General features: G+C 37.1%; 1 protein-coding gene across 1 annotated transcript in view; it reads left to right on the plus strand.

Moving 5' to 3' along the window:
* Positions 1-19,544, plus strand: part of GUCY1A2 (guanylate cyclase 1 soluble subunit alpha 2) — a 469,674-nt gene that overhangs the window by 140,073 nt on the left and 310,057 nt on the right. The window contains exon 4 of the mRNA XM_055547771.1: positions 18,385-19,100. Coding sequence (XP_055403746.1) covers positions 18,385-19,100 — 716 coding nt within the window. The remainder of the gene's footprint in view (positions 1-18,384; positions 19,101-19,544) is intronic.

The raw sequence follows: 19,544 nt of genomic DNA on the forward strand, positions 1-19,544 counted from the left end.
CCAGGGACAGAGGAGCCTGATGGGCTGCCATCTATGGGGTCGCACAGAGTCGGACACGACTGAAGCGACTTAGCAGCAGCAGCAGCACCAGCAGCATGGGTATACATATTTCTGATTCACTTCATTGTACAGCAGAAACTAATGCAATGTTGTAAACCAATTATACTCCAATAATAATAATAATAAAAAGAATGTCAGGGGAGATACACCATATGCACACACACAAACACATGCACACACATTTATATTTTTACTAAAATAAAATTGTGTTCTATACAATATTCTGATAGTTTTAACAGCTTTTTATCATGAAATATCACATATATCTTTAGGTATTTTTGTGTATATATTTGCCAGTTTTGGTTAGGGCATACATAATTTTCTCCTAGATTTTCCTCTACAATATTTATTGTTATCATTATTTTTTTAATTTTAAACTTTTAATTGATCTTAAATTTTATTTTTTTCAGTGTTGTGAGATGGTGTTTAATTTTTAGTTTTTTAGATGGCTAATGCCATTTAGTAAATTGACCATTCTTTCTCCATTGATTTAAAATACTAGTTTGTGATATGTTAAAAATTATATGCACAGATTTGCTTTTGAGTTCTTCCTTTTGACCTAATAATCTCTGTTTCTATAGAAATAAACATTTTTATTATAGTGCATTTTATTTAGTCCAATATCTGATTCTTCTTTAGTAGTCCTATTCATGAATTTTTGGCTATTATAGGCATTTATTTTTTATGCAAATCAGTAATTTTAAGATTTACTATATTAATAAGATAACATGTTGAGACTGTAATTAGAAATGCATTAAACTCATATTTATTTTGAGAGGATTGATATTTTTATAATGTTGAGTTTTTATATTTTGATGTGGAATTTAAAAAATTTGTTCAGTTTCTGTTTTCTGTTAAGTTTTAATAAGTTTTGTAGTGTAAGTTCTATGCCTTTCTTATTAAATGTATTCTTATGATTTCTATAGCTTTCATTGTTGCTTTGAATAGGCTGTTTTCACATTTCTACTTCTTGGTCTTTACTGCTAATATTAAGAAAGCTGTAGATTCTTTCTCTCTTTTATATTCAGCTACTTACAATGTTTACTTATTAGCTCTAGTAGGTGTTATTTCTTATGAAATAATGTGGGTTTTTTTAACAAAAATGCAAGAAAGAACATTGAAATTAAAAGACTTTCTAGGTTTTCTAAGTGTACATTCTTTGTTAGCAAAAACAGATGTTTTAATTGTTTCTTATATCTCATAGCATCTGCTAGAATCTCCAAGATAATACTGAAGAATACTTGTGGTAACAAGCTTATTTGCCCATTTCTGATTTTATTTGGAATGTTCTTCTGATTCTTGAATAGCAGCATTTATTATATTTGGGTAGTTTCTTTATATCCCTGTTTTGCTCATAATTTTTATTGGAGCTGTTAAGTTTCGGAATTTTCAGAATTTACTGATAAAACAATATTTTCTCAGTTTTATAAATACCATAGTTTATTATGCCTATAGATTCTTTACTATTGGGCTTCCCTGGTGGCTCAGGTGATAAAGCATCTGTCTGTAATTGTAATGCAGGAGACCCAGTTCGATCCCTGGGTGGGGAAGATCCCCTGGAGAAGGCAATGGCGACCCACTCCAGTATTTTTGCCTGGAAAATCCCACGGATGGAGGCGCCTGGTAGGCTACAGTCCGTGGGGTCGCAAAGAGTTGGACATGACTGAGTGAACTGTTAAGTTTCAGACTTTTCAGAATCTACTGATAAAACAATATTATTTTCTAAATACCATAAATTTATAAATACCATAAATACCATACATAAATACCATAGTTTTATAAATACCATAGTTTATTATGCCTGTTGATTCTTTAATATTAAACTACTTTTTCATTTGTGATATGAGTACTACTTGGTAATGATGCATCATTCTTTTATAGATTGTTAAACTCTATTTGCTGCTATTTTATTATATTGAATATTCATAAGAGAATATGAATACTGTATAGTATACTGTATATGTATACTGAATAGTATACTGTATCAAGTTTTAGCATTAAAGTTATGTGGACTTAATAAAAAAGAATTGAGTAGCTTTAATTGTTTTCTATGGCCTGGAAATATTTAACTTTGGAATTATATATTTTTAAAGGCTATCCAAAACTCTGGTTGCGCATTTCATCTTGGGTCAATTTTTGTCATTTATGTGCTGCTAGAAAATTATCCCTTTATGTTACATTTAAACATTTGTTGGCAGAACATCGTATGGATCTTTTGTGATTCCTCTGCTAAGTCACTTCAGTCGTGTCCGACTCTGTGCAACCCCATAGATGGCAGCCCACCAGGCTCCCCTGTCCCTGGGATTCTCCAGGCAAGAACACTGGAGTGGGTTGCCATTTCCTTCTCCAATGCATGAAAGTGAAAAGTGAAAGTGAAGTTGCTCAGTCATGTCCGACTCTGTGTGACCCCATAGACAGCAGCCCACCAGGCTCCTCCATCCATGGGATTTTCCAGGCAGGAGTACTGGAGTGGGGTGCCATTGCCTTCTCCTGTGATTCCTCCATTTGTCCCTAATAGGAACTATATCTTCTTTCTCACTCCTAATTTAGTTTTAATTTACTAATTTCAGCTTTTATCTTTTAATTTTAAGCTCAATATTAATTTTCTTTTTTTTTAAATTTTATTTTATTTTTAAACTGTACATAATTGTATTAGTTTGGTAAAACTAATACAGTTTAAAAATAAAATAAAATTAAAAAAAAAAGAAAATTAATATTGAGCTTAAAATGAAAAGATAAAAGCTGAAATTAGTAAATTAAAACTAAATTAGTTTTACCAAACTAATACAATTATGTACAGTTTAAAAATAAAATAAAATTAAAAAAAAAGAAAATTAATATTGAGCTTAAAATTAAAAGATAAAAGCTGAAATTAGTAAATTAAAACTAAATTAGGAGTGAGAAAGAAGATATAATTGAAAGTTTTTATTTACTTACTTTTGTTGCTGAAAATATTTATGATACATATTTTTATTTGAGTACAGTGACTGTCTTGCCTCATAGAATTTTGAATGAATTAGTTTCCTTTTCACTGATTTCCAGAAATTATAATTTCAATTTTTTCTTTTATTTCAAGAAAGTGTTGTGTTTCACTTCTAAATAGATAAAACTTTCTGATTACCTTTTTAATGTGTTTACTATTGTTATTGATATTATTATTAGAAATTGTGATCAGCAAAATCTTACTTAAAATTATATTATTGAAATTTTGTGGCTAAATACTTGAGCAATTTTTGTAATCTTTTCAAACAATATAAATGTGCATACTTGTGTATATGCATATACATATGTCTGCATGTATTGGCTTTGTTACCAAATTTTATTTATTTTAATGTCATTTTTCCAATACTTCGTAAAATTTTATAGTTCTTCATATTTATTTATGTTTTTTAAATCTTTGATCCTTTTAGTTCTGTAAGGGACATGTTACAGTTTACTAATGACATTTTACTTTTATTAAACTTTTTTTATTGAATATTTTCTTGAATTTATTTTTATTTAATTTCTCTATGATTTTGCTCTTTTTTCTCAGATCCATCTGTTTATGAGAGAGATATATTAAAGTTTCTCACTGTAACTCAACTCAAATTTCCTCTATAGCTTTCTAGAGTTTTTTCATTAGATTAAGTTTAGATTTTAAAATGTGTCACACCCATATTGAAATATCATTCACATACAATAAAAATCACTCATTTAAACTGGGGTTTTAGATAAGTGTGCAGCTGATACTACAATCAATTTTGGAATATTTTATCACTTCATAAAGAAATCCCATACTCATTAACAATCAATTCTTAATTGCTCATGCTTAACATATTTAGCTACGATTTTGCAGGTTTATGTCTCTTAGGTCTTATTTGTAAATTGTGATTTTGTTGTATAATGGCTGTATCCTGATTAGCACTTTTAACCTTAATTTCACCTTGTTTGATATTAATACTGCTTCTCCCGTGCTTTTATTCTTCTTTTAGTTTCTTGAAAATTTTTGTCTAACATTTATCTTCAATCATTTTTTAAAATCATCTTATTTTCTCTAATTTAAGTTATTATATATATATATATATATGCAATTCTTATATAATGGATTGAAAATGTCTGCCATTTGATTGGCATATTGATTTGTTTATACTTAATGCAATGCATAAATAATGGCTTCCTTTCTTCCATCTTTATTTATGATAATATTTATTAATATTTTACTTTTTTCTTTTCCTTATTTTTGTGTTTTGATCATGTTGAATATTTACTTTTTTAACCTTTGTATTTTGAAAGCTCTGTCTGCCTTCCCATTTCATTATTAGTTAGCTTTCCTTTCTTGTTACTAAAGTTAGATCCGTGTGTTTTCTTCATTTTTTAAAAACAAAATGTTACTTATTTCCCTATTAAGAATATATTTTTGCTCTAGTTGTCAGATCCCATTTCAGTTCAGTTCAGTTCAGTTGCTCAGTCGTGTCCGACTCTTGGCAACCCCATGAACCACAGCACGCCAGGCCTCCCTGTCCATCACCAACTCCCAGAATTTACCCAAACTCATGTCCATTGAGTTGGTGATGCCATCCAGCCATCTTATCCTCTGTCGTCCACTTCTCCTCTCACCCTCAATCTTTCTCAGCATCAGGGTCTTTTCATTTTTTTTTTATTTTATATTTTATTTTATTTTTTAACTTTACAATATTGTATTGGTTTTGCCATATATCAACATGAATCCACCACAGGTATACATGTGTTCCCCATCCTGAACCCTCCTCCTTCCTCCCTCCCCAACCATCCCTCTGGGTCGTCTCAGTGCACCAGGCCCATCCAGCATCAGGGTCTTTTCAAATGAGTCAGTTCTTCACATCAGGTGGCCAAAGTATTGGAGTTTCAGCTTCAATATCAGTCCTTCCAATGAACACCCAGGACTGGTCTCCTTTAGGATGGACTGGTTGGATCTCCTTGCAGTCCAAGACTGCAAGACTCTCAAGCGTCTTCTCCAACACTACAGTTCAAAAGCATCAATACTTCGGCACTCAGCTTTCTTTACAGTCCAACTCACATCCATACATGACTTCTGGAAAAACCATAGCCTTGACTAGATAGACCTTTGTTGACAAAGTAATGTCTCTGCTTTTCACTATGCTGTCTAGGTTGGTCATAACTTTCCTTCCAAGGAATAAGCGTCTTTTAATTTCATGGCTGCAATCACCATCTGCAGTGATTTTGGAGCCCAGAAAATAAAAGTCAGCCACCCTTTCCACTGTTTCCCCATCTATTTGCCATGAAGTGATGGGACCAGATGCCATGATTTTAGTTTTCTGAATGTTGAGCTTTAAGCCAGCTTTTTCACTCTCCTCTTTCACTTTCATCACTTTCATCTTTAGTTCTTCACTTTCTGCCATAGGGTGGTATCATCTGCATATCTGAGGTTATTGATATTTCTCCTGGCAATCTTGATTCCAGCTTGTGCTTCTTCCAGCCCAGTGTTTCTCATGATGTACTCTGCATATAAGTTAAATAAGCAGGGTGACAATATACTCCTTTTCCTATTTGGAACCAGTCTGCTGTTCCATGTCCAGTTCTAACTGTTGCTTCCTGACCTGCATACAGGTTTCTCAAGAAAAAGAAATGCAAAAAAGCAAAATGGCTGCCCAAGGAGGCCTTAAAAATAGCTGTGAAAAGAAGAGAAGTGAAAAGCAAAGGAGAAAAGGAAAGATATACCCATTTGAATGCAGAGTTCCAAAGAATAGCAAGGAGAGACAAGAAAGCCTTCCTCAGTGATCAGTGCAAAGAAATAGAGGAAAACAATAGAATGGAAAAGACTAGAGATCTCTTCAAGAACATTAGAGATACCAAGGGAACATTTCATGCAAAGATGGGCACAATAAAGGACAGAAATGGTCGGGACCTCTCAGAAGCAGAAGATATTAAGAAGAGGTGGCAAGAATACACAGAAGAAGTGTACAAAAAAGACCTTCATGACCCAGATAATCACGATGGTGTGATCACTCACACTCACCTAGAGCCAGACATCCTGGAATGGGAAATCAAGTGAGACTTAGGAAGCATCACTATGAACAAAAGTAGTAGAGGTGATGGAATTCCAGTTGAGCTATTTCAAATCCTGAAAGATGATGCTGTGAAAGTGCTGCACTCAATATGTCAGCAAATTTGGAAAACTCAGCAGTGGCCATGTGACTGGGAAAGGTCAGTTTTCATTTCAGTCCCAAAGAAAGGCAATGCCAAAGAATGCTCAAACTACCGCACAATTGTGCTAGGAAAATAATGCTCAAAATTCTCTAAGCCAGGCTTCAACAATACGTGAACCATGAACTTCCAGATGTTTAAGCTGGTTTTTAAAAAAGGCAGAGGAACCAGAGATCAAATTGCCAACATTCACTGGATCATCAAAAAAGCAAGAGAGTTCCAGAAAAACATCTATTTCTGCCTTATTGACAATGCCAAACCCTTTGACTTTGTGGATCACAATAACTGTGGAAAGATCCCATTTACAAGAGGCCTTTAGAATTCTGTTAGTACTTTTTCTTTTCCCCCCTTCCCCCTTGTTTCTTCCAGGCTTTCCTCATAGCTCAGTTGGTAAAGAATCTGCCTTCAACGCGGGAGACCTGGGTTCTATCTCTGGGTTGGGAAGATCCCCTGGAGAAGGGAAAGGCTACCCACTCCAGTATTCTGGTCTGGAGAATTCCATGGACTATACAGCCCATGGGGTTGCAAAGAGCTGGACATGACTGAGCGACTTTCACTTTTGTTTCTTCGCGGCCTCCCAACTCTTGGGTATTGCTGTGGTTGTTTAGTTCCAGATTATCAATAAAATTTACCTTATAGTTGTCAATTGTTTCACTTTCTTCCTATTTCAATAATCTGTATTTATATTTACATTACAAATTATCAACAACAACAAAAAGCTGTCCTTGACAGATTGTGTGTTGCAGGGTTCATTGCTCCTTGATGTTTTTACTTTTTCCATCTTGTTTTTACCAGAATACCTCCTCTGCATTTGTTGTTTGGTTAAAGTGTTTCCCCAGTTATTTTGGAATATCTGCCAGATATCTTGGCTGAGTAATGAAACATTAGATTTACATTCTGTCAGCGTTCCAAATATATTATTTCACTATCATGTAGCTTTAAAAATTGCAAATAAGAATATGATTTTTAAGGTTTTTGAAAACTGCTTGTTCTTTCCTGCAACTTAAAAGATTTTATCTCTGTATTTCAGGAATTTAAGCAGATGTACAGTAAAATTTAGTTTACCTACACTTAAATATATGATATATGCTGTGTTCTTGGAGAAAGCAATGGCACCCCACTCCAGCAGCCTTGCCTGGAAAATCCCATGGACAGAGGAGCCTGGTGGGCCGCAGTCCATGGGGTTGCTAAGAGTCGGACAAGACTCAGCGACTTCACTTTCACTTTTCAGTTTCATGCATTGGAGAAGGAAATGGCAACCCACTCCAGTGTTCTTGCCTGGAGAATCCCAGAGACGGGGGAGCCTCATGGGCTGCTGTCTATGGGGTTGCACAGAATCGGACACGACTGAAGCGACTTAGCAGCAGCAGCAGCAGCAGCAGCAACAGCATGCTGTGTTCTATGGAAAGGGAAAGAAATGCCACAGATACAATAAAGAAAGAAATTCCCGTAAAATAGTATAAACTTTAAGTAACCCTTCATAACCTTATATTAACCGTTCATTGATAAGAATCTTTCTTTTTTACTATTATCCCAACAGATTTACTTATTTAATATTAAGTACTCAAGCTAAAAGTTTTTATCCCACCTCACCAAGGTGCAAATGAGACTGTATTGATAGCTCAGATTCAAAACAATTTTCCTTAAAATTACACTTTAGGAAGTGTGATTTGTTTCATCTTTCTTTGTTATTATTTAGACATATATAATCAGTTCAGTTCAGTTTAGTTGCTCAGTCAGGTCCGACTCTTTGAGACATCATGGAGTGCAGCACACCAGGCTACCCTGTCCATCACCAACTCCCAGAGCTTGCTCAAACTCATGTCCATCGAGTTGGTGATGCCATCCAGACATTTCATCCTCTGTCGACCCCTTCTCCTCCTGCCTTAAATCTTTCCCAGTGTCAAGGTCTTTTCCAATGAGTCAGCTCTTTGCATCTGGTGGCCAAAGTATTGGAGTTTCAGGTTCAGCATCAGTCCTTCCCGTGAATATTCAGGACTGATTTCCTTTAGGATGGACTGGTTGGATTTCCTTGCAGTCCAAGGGACTCTCAAGAATTTTCTCCAACACAGTTCTAAAGCATCAATTCTTCAGTGCTCAGCTTTCTTTATAGTCCCAACTCTCACATCCATACATGACCATGGAAAAACCATAGCTTTGACTAGACGGACCTTTGTTGCAAAGTAATGTCTCTCTGCTTTTTAATATGCTGTTGAGGTTTGTCATAGCTTTTCTTCCAAGGAGCAAGCATCAAGCATATTTAATTTTAGGTCTTCCCTGGTGGCTTGGATAGAATCTGCATGCAATGAGGGAGACCTGGGTTTGATCCCTGGGTTGGGAAGATCTCCTGGAGAAGGGAAAGGCTACCCAGTCCAGTATTCTGGTCTGGAGAATTCCATGGACTGTATAGTCCCTGGGGTTGCAAAGAGTTGGACATGTCTGAGACATATATGATATTTCCCTTTAAACTCTGGGATGTAGAGACTTATTTATTTGTAAGTTGTCATGGTACTCAAGTTATATTCTTAAAAAAGTGTCATCTGGGTCTCAAACATAGTTGAAAAATGTCTTATTGTCTTGCTAGATAAAATAATTTTTCTTGACAAATACTGTAACCTGTCACTTATATGTGGAATCTAAAAAAGCCAAACTCATATAGAGAGTAGAATGGTGGTTACTGGGGGACTAGGAGAAATGGGGAGCTATTCTAAGTTCCATTTAGAAGGTGACTAAGTTTTGGAGATCTAATGCATTGCATTTTGATTATAGTTAACAATTGTGCATTATACATTGAAAGTTAAAAGCAGATTTTAAATACTCTTACCTCAAAAGAAGAAATTGTAGTTATATGAAATGACAAAGGCCCAAACTAATGGTACAGTGCTAATCATTTTGCAGTATTTAAGTCTATCAAATCAACACTTTGTAGACCTTAAACTTGCACCATGTTATATATCTCAATAAAGCTGGAAACATTGTTTAAGAAGATAGTTATTTTCTTAAAATGTTGAAATCTCTTGAACTTGAAATACAGTTGTGGTATCATCTTCATAATGGCAGGAATCAAAGAGGAACTGAACTAAAGAGCCTCTTGATGAGGGGTAAGAGAAGAGTGAAAAAGCTGGCTTAAAATGAAACATTCAAGAAACTAAGATCATGGCATCCAATCCATTACCTCATGGCAAATAGATGTGGAAAAAGTGGAAACAGTGGCAGAGTTTATTTTCTTGGGCTCCAAAAATCATTTCCAGGCTTCCCAAGTGGCACTGGTGGTAAGAACCCGCCTGCCAATGCAGGAGACACAAGAGACCTGGGTTTGATCCCTGGGTTGGAAAAATCCCCTGAAGGAAATGGCAACCAACTCCAGTATTCTTGCCTGGAGAAGCCCATGGATAAGGAGCCTGGTAGGCTATAGTCCATATGGTCACAAAGAGTTGGACACAACTGAAGTGACTGTTAAGTTGGATACGACTAAAATGACATACACACACACAGATCACTGGATGGTGACCGCAGCCATGAAATTAAAAGACGCTTGCTCCTTGGAAGAAAAAGTATGACAAATCTAGACAGTGTATTAAAAAAAATTGCCGGGAGCCAGCATATTGCATATTGAGTGCATATTGCAGATTGAGTACAGCACTTTCCACAGCATCATCTTTCAGGATCTGGAATAGCTCAACTAGAATTCTATCACTGCTGGGAGCCAGCGTGAGGCACTCCGCCCATGGCAAAGGTCATGAGGAAGGAGGCTCGGCATACGCAAAGGCGGGATCGAGCCTCAGGAATCCCCCCTGGAAATTCTCGAGCATCTACCCCCAAAACCAGAGTCTGCCTACTTTCTGCTTTGTGCTTTCACCTACACCTCTGACTTTACGGGGGGCTGTCCCCCACTATCTCTCTCTGAAAAAAGAGTTAGCCTACAGCTCCAGTTAATAATTCCTGGGTGTGACAGTGTTTAACCTACAAACTCCTTTGGAAATCCTCTAGCCTGCCTGAATAGGTTTTTCCGGCCACATGTAATCACATTCAGAGCCTCCCAACTGTGACAGGCAGGGGATGTCCTAAACTGTGTAAACACAGATTCCTTTGAGTAGTTAAAAGATTGATTAGAAATTGTATTGGTGAAGGGTTTTTCACTTATTGAGCCAATGTTTGATGCTAAGTCTCCATACTCCTTACCTACTGTGTCCTTGGCAGTGTATTGATTGATATAATGGGTGTATAGAAATGTAAGTAGTAGCCTCAATTGCCGGGGTCCAGCCCCGGCTGATCCAGGGTATTCGAAGGAGAGACGGCGTGGGTGAGGATCAGGATACAATAGCTTCAATTAGATATTAATTAAAGATATAAAGAGTAATAGAATAAGGATAGCTCAGTAGGAAAATTCAGTGGAGAAAAGAGGCTGAGTAGCTTGGTTTACGCGGGGGACCAATAAAACTTCAAGACAAGAAGTTTGCACCACTTACGTAGGCCACAGGCGTCCTTCCGTTCTCCCGAAGGAGAGGAGACACTGAGGCCTCCCCTGTCGGATCTTAGAAGCCCAGGCATAATTAGTAAGCATGGTGGGTTCCGCGCTCCAGATGGAGACTCAGCCAGAGTGAGAGAGAGACATGGGGAGACCAGTCTTTCGAGGAACTGATCCCAATTCTTTATTTTCCATGGTCTACTTTTATACACTGAGATGTTATGCAAAAGTCACGTGGGGTCAGCAGTCCTGACTTTTATCAAAGTCAGGTGCTTCATACAAATGTATACAGAGGTCTTAGGGGTGTTACATCATCTTCTGGCCAGGGGGCCTGCTGACAATTTATGACCCTCTCCTTGTGACAGCGGTCAGTCAACCAGGACACTTATTTCTCCAGGGGTGATTATTCTTAAAACAGATGCCACCCAAATAAAGTTACATTCCTATAGGGAGAGGGTGTAGTGGGTTTTAGTTAAGGAAAGAATTTACTTAGCCTAAGGTCTAACGTGATTTATATCAAAGGTTAATACTTATTTCTTCTATATATTCATTAATGTGTGTTAAGGGCAGGGGATATGGAGACTTAGCAACAAACATTGGCTCAACAAATGAAAAACCCTTCACCAATACAATTTCTAATCAGCCCATTATACTTATACTAATGGTTTTCTAACTTCTCTAAAGAACCTATTTTTAGAAGGTTTAAAGCATCTCGTGCCTCTCACGGTTGGGAGGCTGTGAGCAATCACATGTGGCCGGACAAGCCTGTCAGGCAGGCTAGAGAACCTTCAGAGGAGTTTGTAGGTTGAAACGCTCCTATCACGCCCAGGAATTATTATTAACTGGAGCTCTAAGTTAACTCTTTCTCCGAAAGAGGTGGTGGGGGACAGCCCCCCGTAAAGTCAGAGGTGTAGGGGAGAAAGCAAAGTAGTAAAGTAGGCAGGCTCTGGTTATGGGGGTAGATGCTTGAGGATTTCCAGGGGGACTCCTGAGGCTTGATCCTGCCTTTGCGTATGTCGAGCCTCCTTCCTCATGACCTTTGCCATGGGCGGAGTGCCTCACGCTGGCCCCCAACACTCAATGTTTGTAACCTTGGACCCTTGAGTTAATTCTTTTCTTGATTGAGCCCACCTCACCTTTGCCCTATAGGAATGCAGCTTTGTCCAATGCTTTTTTGCAGGCTGGTGCCTGACTTTGGAATAATCACCTTTAGAGAAAAATAAGTTTCTTAAAATGTTAACAGGCCTCCTGGCCAGAAGATGATGTAAATCACCTGAACTTTTGCATATGATAAGTTTGAAAGCCTGGCTTCAGTTAGGATCAGGAACTGCTGTCCTTGGATGACTCCCCCCCTTCCCCCATTATCCTCTATGCACAACTTAAGGTATAAAAACTACTTTGGAAAATAAAGTGCGGGCCTTGTTCACCGAAACTTGGTCTCCCCATGTCGTTCTTTCTTTCACCTTCTGGCTGAATTTTTCCTGAGGCGGGGAAGCTCGTCAAGCCTACTAATTTTGCCTGGGCTTCTAAGATCCGACCGGGGAGGCCTTAGTGTCTCCGCTCCTTCGGGAGAACGGGAGGACGCCTGCAGCCTTCGTAGGTGACGTTAATTCCCTGCTTTGGAATTTTATTCAGCCTCTTTTCTTCACTGAATTTTCCGACTGAGCTATCCTTATTCTATTACTCTTTACATCTCTAATTAATATCTAACTGAAACTATTGTATCCCGATCGTCGCCGATGCCGTCCCCTCTTCGAACTCCTTGGATCAGCCGGGGCTGGACCCCGGCAAAAAATAAAGACACTACTTTGCTGACAAAAGTCCATATAGTCACAGCTATGGTTTTTCCAGTAGTTATGTATGGATGTGAGCATTGGACTGTAAATAAGGCTAAGCACCAAAGAATTGATGCTTTCAAATTGTGGTTCTGGTAAAGACTCTTGAGAGACCCTTAGACTGCAAGAAGATAAAAACAGTAAATCCTAAAGGAGATCAACCCTGAATATTCTTTGGAAAGACTGATGTTGAAGCTGAAACTCCAATACTTTGGCCACCTGATATGAAGAGCCAACTCATTGGAAAAGACTTTGATGCTGGGAAAGACTGAGGGCAGGAGGAGAAGGGGGTGACAGAGGATGAGATGGTTGGATGGCATCACTGACTCAATGGACATGGGTTTGAGCAAGCTCTGGGAGATGGTGAAGGACAGGGAAGCCTGGTGTGCTGCAATGCATGGGTTTGCAAAGAATTGGACACAACTTAGTGATTGAACAATAACAACAAAAGTCAGGCAGAATGCTATGCATTGATGATATATCAATGAGCAAGACATGCATTTTTTCCTGCCATTCAAATATTTTACTCACTTAATATTGTACACAATATCACAGTTTATTACACATCATCTAGTATTAGACTTCACTTTGAGACCTGGGTCTGTTACCTACAATTGTATGAACATGGTCAAGTTTCTTAGCATTCCTCTCTTTTAAAATGGGAGGCATTAAAAGTATCCACTTGATGGGAGTTTTTCATAAAGACAGTATGGTTCTGGCACAAAGACAGGAATATAGATCAATGGAACAAAATAGAAAGCCCAGAGATAAACCCACACACCTATGGACACCTTATCTTTGACAAAGGAGGCAAGAGTATACAATGGAGAAAAGACAATCTCTTTAACAAGTGGTGCTGGGAAAACTGGTCAACCACTTGTAAAAAAATGAAACTGGAACACTTTCTAACACCATACACAAAAATAAACTCAAAATGGATTAAAGATCTAAACATAAGACCAGAAACTATAAAACTCTTAGAGGAGAACGTAGGCAAAACACTCTCTGACATACATCACAGCAGGATCCTTCTATGACCCACCTCCCAGAATATTGGAAATAAAAGCAAAAATAAACAAATGGGATCTAATTAAAATTACAAGCTTCTGCACAACAAAAGAAACTATAAGAAAGGTGAAAAGACAGCCTTCAGAATGGGAGAAAATAATAGCAAATGAAGCAACTGACAAACAACTAATCTCAAAAATATACAAGCAACTCCTACAGCTCAATTCCAGAAAAATAAACGACCCAATCAAAAAATGGGCCAAAGAACTAAATAGACACTTCTCCAAAGAAGACATACAGATGGCTAACAAACACATGAAAAGATGGTCAACATAACTCATTATCAGAGAAATGCAAATCAAAACCACTGTGAGGTACCATTTCACGCCAGTCAGAATGGCTGCTATCCAAAAATCTACAAGCAATAAATGCTGGAGAGGGTGTGGAGAAAAGGGAACCCTCTTACACTGTTGGTGGGAATGCAAACTACTACAGCCACTATGGAGAACAGTGTGGAGAGTCCTTAAAAAACTGGAAATAGAACTGCCATATGATCCAGCAATCCCACTGCTGGGCATACACACTGAGGAAGCCAGAATTGAAAGAGACATGTGTACCCCAATGTTCATCACAGCACTGTATATAATAGCCAGGACATGGAAGCAACCTAGATGTCCATCAGCAGATGAATGGATAAGAAAGCGGTGGTACATATACACAATGGAGTATTACTCAGCCATTAAAAAGAATACATTTGAATCAGTTCTAATGAGGTGGATGAAACTGGAGCCGATTATACAGAGTGAAGTAAGCCAGAAAGAAAAACACCAATACAGTATACTAATGCATATATATGGAATTTAGAAAGATGATAATGATCACCCTGTATGTGAGACAGCAAAAAAGACACTGATGTATAGAACAGTCTTATGGACTCTGTGGGAGAGGGAGAGGGTGGGATGATTTGGGAGAATGGCATTGAACCATGTATAATATCATATGTGAAGTGAATTGCCAGTCCAGGTTCGATGCAGGATACAGGATGCTTGGGGCTGGTACACTGGGATGACCCAGAGGGATGGGATGGGGAGGGAAGAGGGAGGGGGGTTCAGGATGGGGAACACATGTACACCTGTGGCAGATTCATGTCAATGTATGGCAAAACTACTACAACATTGTAAAGTAAAAAAGAAAAAAAAATCTGTTAATATGTAAAAAAAAGTATATCTGTAAAAATATTTGACATACCACTTGGCACTAATTTCTCCATTCTTACTGGAACTACCTAATTCAATGAATATAATCTTATAAAGACTTTGCAGCATTTCTTTGGTATCTTTGACAGCCTATGTGCTGCAATGAAAGATCCCGTGTGCCGCAACTATGACCTGACACAGCCAAATAAATGAAGTTTTTAAAAAATATTCTTTCACCTTACCTGTTAGTGAAAACAGTTTCATTGTAAGTTTTGCCCCTTTAAGGAATGTATTTTTATATACCCAAATTTCAAACTGTCCTAGCTTCTTGTGGTATAAGTAGATGAGCATTATCTCTATGTTTCAAGTGATTTACTATAATTAGAGGATTTGCATCAATCATGAGTGGAATCTTACATGTGACACTGAACTAAACTACTTGCTCTGTGCTTTATAAATTTTGAGATATTTAATGTGGATGTCTTGGGCATTGGATCATAGCATATTTGCAAAAGCTGAAGTGATCATTCCTTAGTTTGAATTTTTCAAATTGTAAGAATTTTTTTCTTTTATCGGCTTGCACAGTTTAACAAGTGTGAAACCAAAAATATTTATTAGTTTATTTAATATGGTGGTGTGTATAGAATTTCTATGTATAGTATTCAAAATAATTTAATTTTTCTTTATTGATACAAGTCACTTTAGGACAACGGTAGTCCTTAACATTATCATTTGAGTCTTAACCATTGTATCTTAAGTTCAGACGTGCTTTTTAGAGCAACAAGAATTTCAAGTTCATAGACTGCTGTGCTTATAAAGTAGTTTTTAATTTGTTGCCTCTGGTGAATTATACTTACTTGTTATTTTCTGGATGATTTTGGGTGACTGTGGCATTGGAAATGTGTTCTTAACAATTGTGAGAGTATTTTTTAATTATGAAAGATGCAAGTTAGAAGAAATTCTCATTTTCTCACCTGTGCATGAAGACCCTAAGTCCTTTTAAGATACACATCTTCAAAATATAGAAGAAAGCCTTGGGATATTTTCAGTGGTGCATGGAGTTTTGTTGTTCAGCAATGTAGTCAGATTATAAGAATTTTATTTACTCTGAATTTCATATTTAATAAGAATTAAACACTAAATAAGAAGATCAAACCAGTCAGTCCTAAAGGAAATCAACCCTGAATATTCACTGAAAGAACTAATGCTGAAGCTGAAGCTCCAGTACTTTGGCCATGTAATGCGAAGAGCTGACTTATTAGAAAAGACCCTGATGTTGGGAAAGATTGAAGGCAAGAGAAGGGGATGACAGAGGATGAGATGGTTGGATGGCATCACCAACTCAATGAACGTGAGTTTGAGCAAGCTCTGGGAGATGGTGAAGGACAGGGAAGCCTGGCATGCTGCAGTCCATGGGTCACAAAGAGTCAGACATGACTGAGTGACTGAACAACAACAAGAAATTAATAATTAAAAAATAATAGCAACAGTGAATATTTGTCATTAAAGGAAGACAAGTTTAATTTGTATTAGAATTTTTTAGTTACAGTATAGTGGTGATGATGTAAGGATTTTATATAGGAAGAAGTTTTAGGGAAGGGCATTTCAGACAGCTAGTAATCCAACCAGGAGATAATGGTTTATAATCCAAGAGAGAAGAAAGATTTAGGAGGAAGAGAAAATGAACACTGTCATACTAATATGATATATTGGATTAGCTAATTACAAAAGCAGTTTCAAGGGAGCAGTTGGAGAAGGAGCCAGATTGCAGTGAATATCATCTATCTTGTTTTCTTTCTTTCACACTTGAGAACTAGACAGAAAATTGCTATTATTATCAATTCTGACTGGCATTATTGTTAGTGAATACAACATATGTTGAAGTTCAGTCTTGTAACATGACAATATGAGATGAGTGGTGATGTTTTTATCCTAGAAGGTGACTTTCTCAGCTTCTGTCAAATCTATTAAACTAAAATATATGTGAAATACTAATAAAGATACTGTTTTTAGCTTAGACTTTCTACTTCTCATTTTACATGGATTTTAAGAACTTCTTTGTCAAACCAACCTCTTAACTTGGCTCTCACAATATTTAGACTCTATAGTAAGCTCTCAAAAATATATAATGTATTTGGACTATGTTTTATAACAATATTACTGACTCTGTTTTATCCCCTCACTTCTGGATGGGGAGAACTTATAGGGAACAGCAAACTAAGCCATAGACAACATAGACTGGTTTGCATTCTAACAGGACACTAGCAAAGGGACCTGGCTTTTCCTGTCAGATTTTTGGGACCTCCTTATAAGATGAGGTAGATAAGAAACAAAATATGAGTATATGTAAACAACATATAACTGATTTCAGCCAAAGTCAAAGAAAAAGCAATAGGGTAACTCTACAAAGAAGGTTTATTTATGATACAAACTCAACTCTTTCATCTGTGCAGTGTTCTTCCTCAGGGTGGATCTTACTATTGATAGATCATATATGAGCCTGCTTGAAATTACTATATAATGCATTGTGTATATTTATTTATCATTATAATTCCATTATTAAAAGCTAGATTTCCTTTTGCCATGGCATCTGGGAATAAGTATGAACTGAGAAAACAAAGACTTTTAACTCTGTCTGGTCAGATTCCTTTTCTAGTTTTGTCTGCTTTAGTTTTTGTGAATGAAAGAATGAATTCAGATCATTCCACAGTTTTAATTCCTTGTTTTGTCTCTTCCTCCCTGGGGTCTAGCTGACCTGCATGTTTTCTTTGAGATTACTATTTTAACTTAAGCAATTCTGTTTGTTCAAGATAACCTGGTGCTTGTCTCTGCTTGTGTACCATAGAGTCCCTCTCTGGTTATATTTCCCATTTAACAAATGAATTGTGATAATTAATAATATTGAATGGACATAATAGCCTCTTAAAAATTATTCAATGGTGAAGGAAATTGCTAAGTAAAATATAATATTCATGGTAATTACAGCAAATGGGATATAATATTGAAAAACAGCTAGATTAGCAGCTTTTAAAAAGATCATGCTCCATGGGTTGAGGGGACCCAGGAATGAATAGGTAGAGCACAATGGATTTTAGGGCAGCAAAACTACTCTGCATGATACTAAAATGGTGGGCACATATTATTACACATTTGTCAAAACTCAAGGATATATAACATCAAGAGTGAATCCTAATGTAAACTATGAACTTTGGATGATAATGTTATATAAATATAGGTTCATTGATTGTTTAACAAATGTACCACTGTAGTGTACAATATCAATAGTTTCCAGGGGAGGAGGTTGTGTGCGGGAAGTGAACGGGGGTACATGGACAATATATTTATATTCAACTAAGTTTTCCTATGTATCTAAAACTACTCTAAAAATATTTAAAATCAAACAACAACAAAATGTTTATGCTCATTAACGTCTTAGAAGCATCCAGAAGATGAACTGATATTTACTTTCTCTAAATCAAAATGAATGACTTAACCTATTGGGGAAATTTGTGTACCCAAGGGGACTGCTTCTCTTGCTTTGGTCACTAGCTACTCTTCTGATAAACATTTAAGAAGCTATAAATTCAATTACTTGTATTATATCTTTTTAACATTTACTTCCATTTACCCCTAGGTTTGAAGTTTGAGGAAATCCAAGAAAGATTTGGTGAGGAGTTCTTTAATATATGCTTTGATGACAATGAGAGAGTCCTTCGAGCTGTAGGTGGCACATTGCAGGACTTTTTTAATGGCTTTGATGCTTTGTTGGAACATATTAGAACTTCTTTTGGAAAACAGGCCACTCTAGAGTCACCATCATTCCTATGCAAAGAGCTCCGTGAAGGTACTCTTATACTCCACTACTTCCACCCTCACCACATTGTGGGGTTTGCAATGCTTGGAATGATTAAGGCTGCGGGAAAGAAGATCTATCGGCTGGACGTGGAAGTGAACCAGGTCGCTGAGAAACTGTGCTCTGATGGTTCAAACCCAGGCAATTGTAATGGCCTCGCTTTCCTTATCAGACAATGTGAAAATGCTAATGTCACGAAGAACCTTCCTCAGGGAACATCCCAAGTTCCTGCGGACCTCAGAATTAGCATCAACACCTTCTGCAGAGCCTTCCCTTTTCACTTGATGTTTGACCCCCACATGTCAGTCCTTCAGCTGGGGGAAGGCCTAAGGAAGCAGCTCCGATGTGACACTCACAAAGTGCTCAAGTTTGAGGACTGCTTTGAGATCATTTCTCCGAAGGTTAATGCCACCTTCGAAAGGGTTCTGCTACGCCTGTCCACCCCATTTGTGATTAGGACCAAGCCTGAGGCTTCTGGCACTGAGAATAAAGACAAGGTAAGTGGCCATGTTGATATGGGTGATAGGAACTGGGAGATTTCATAATTCTTTTAGTATATTACATGCTGCTGGTACTTATAATTATTTAGGCAAGAGAAACTAGAGTGCCATTTAGAAAATTGCTGGTTTCTGGATATATATAAAAAGACTTGACCCTATTCCCAGCCATTTTGCATATTGTCTGCCTGTTTCATTAATCTATTTCATCACATAAAAAGCAGACATTTATTATTACTAGCCATAGTAATTACAAAAATGATAGGATTTACTAAAGACCTGATACTACAAATCCACGAATATTTCCACTGATTGAGTAAAGCTTTGAGAGAAATAGTAAAACTCACTTCAACATTGTGGGAATTGCTTGCCTTATCCTTAAATAAATGCAAGTAAAAGCTAGCTACACTTTGAATATGTTATGTTCTAAATTTCACTACCTAG

The sequence above is a fragment of the Bubalus kerabau genome, chromosome 15 (assembly GCF_029407905.1).
Source record: "Bubalus kerabau isolate K-KA32 ecotype Philippines breed swamp buffalo chromosome 15, PCC_UOA_SB_1v2, whole genome shotgun sequence".
Taxonomy (NCBI): domain Eukaryota; kingdom Metazoa; phylum Chordata; class Mammalia; order Artiodactyla; family Bovidae; genus Bubalus; species Bubalus kerabau.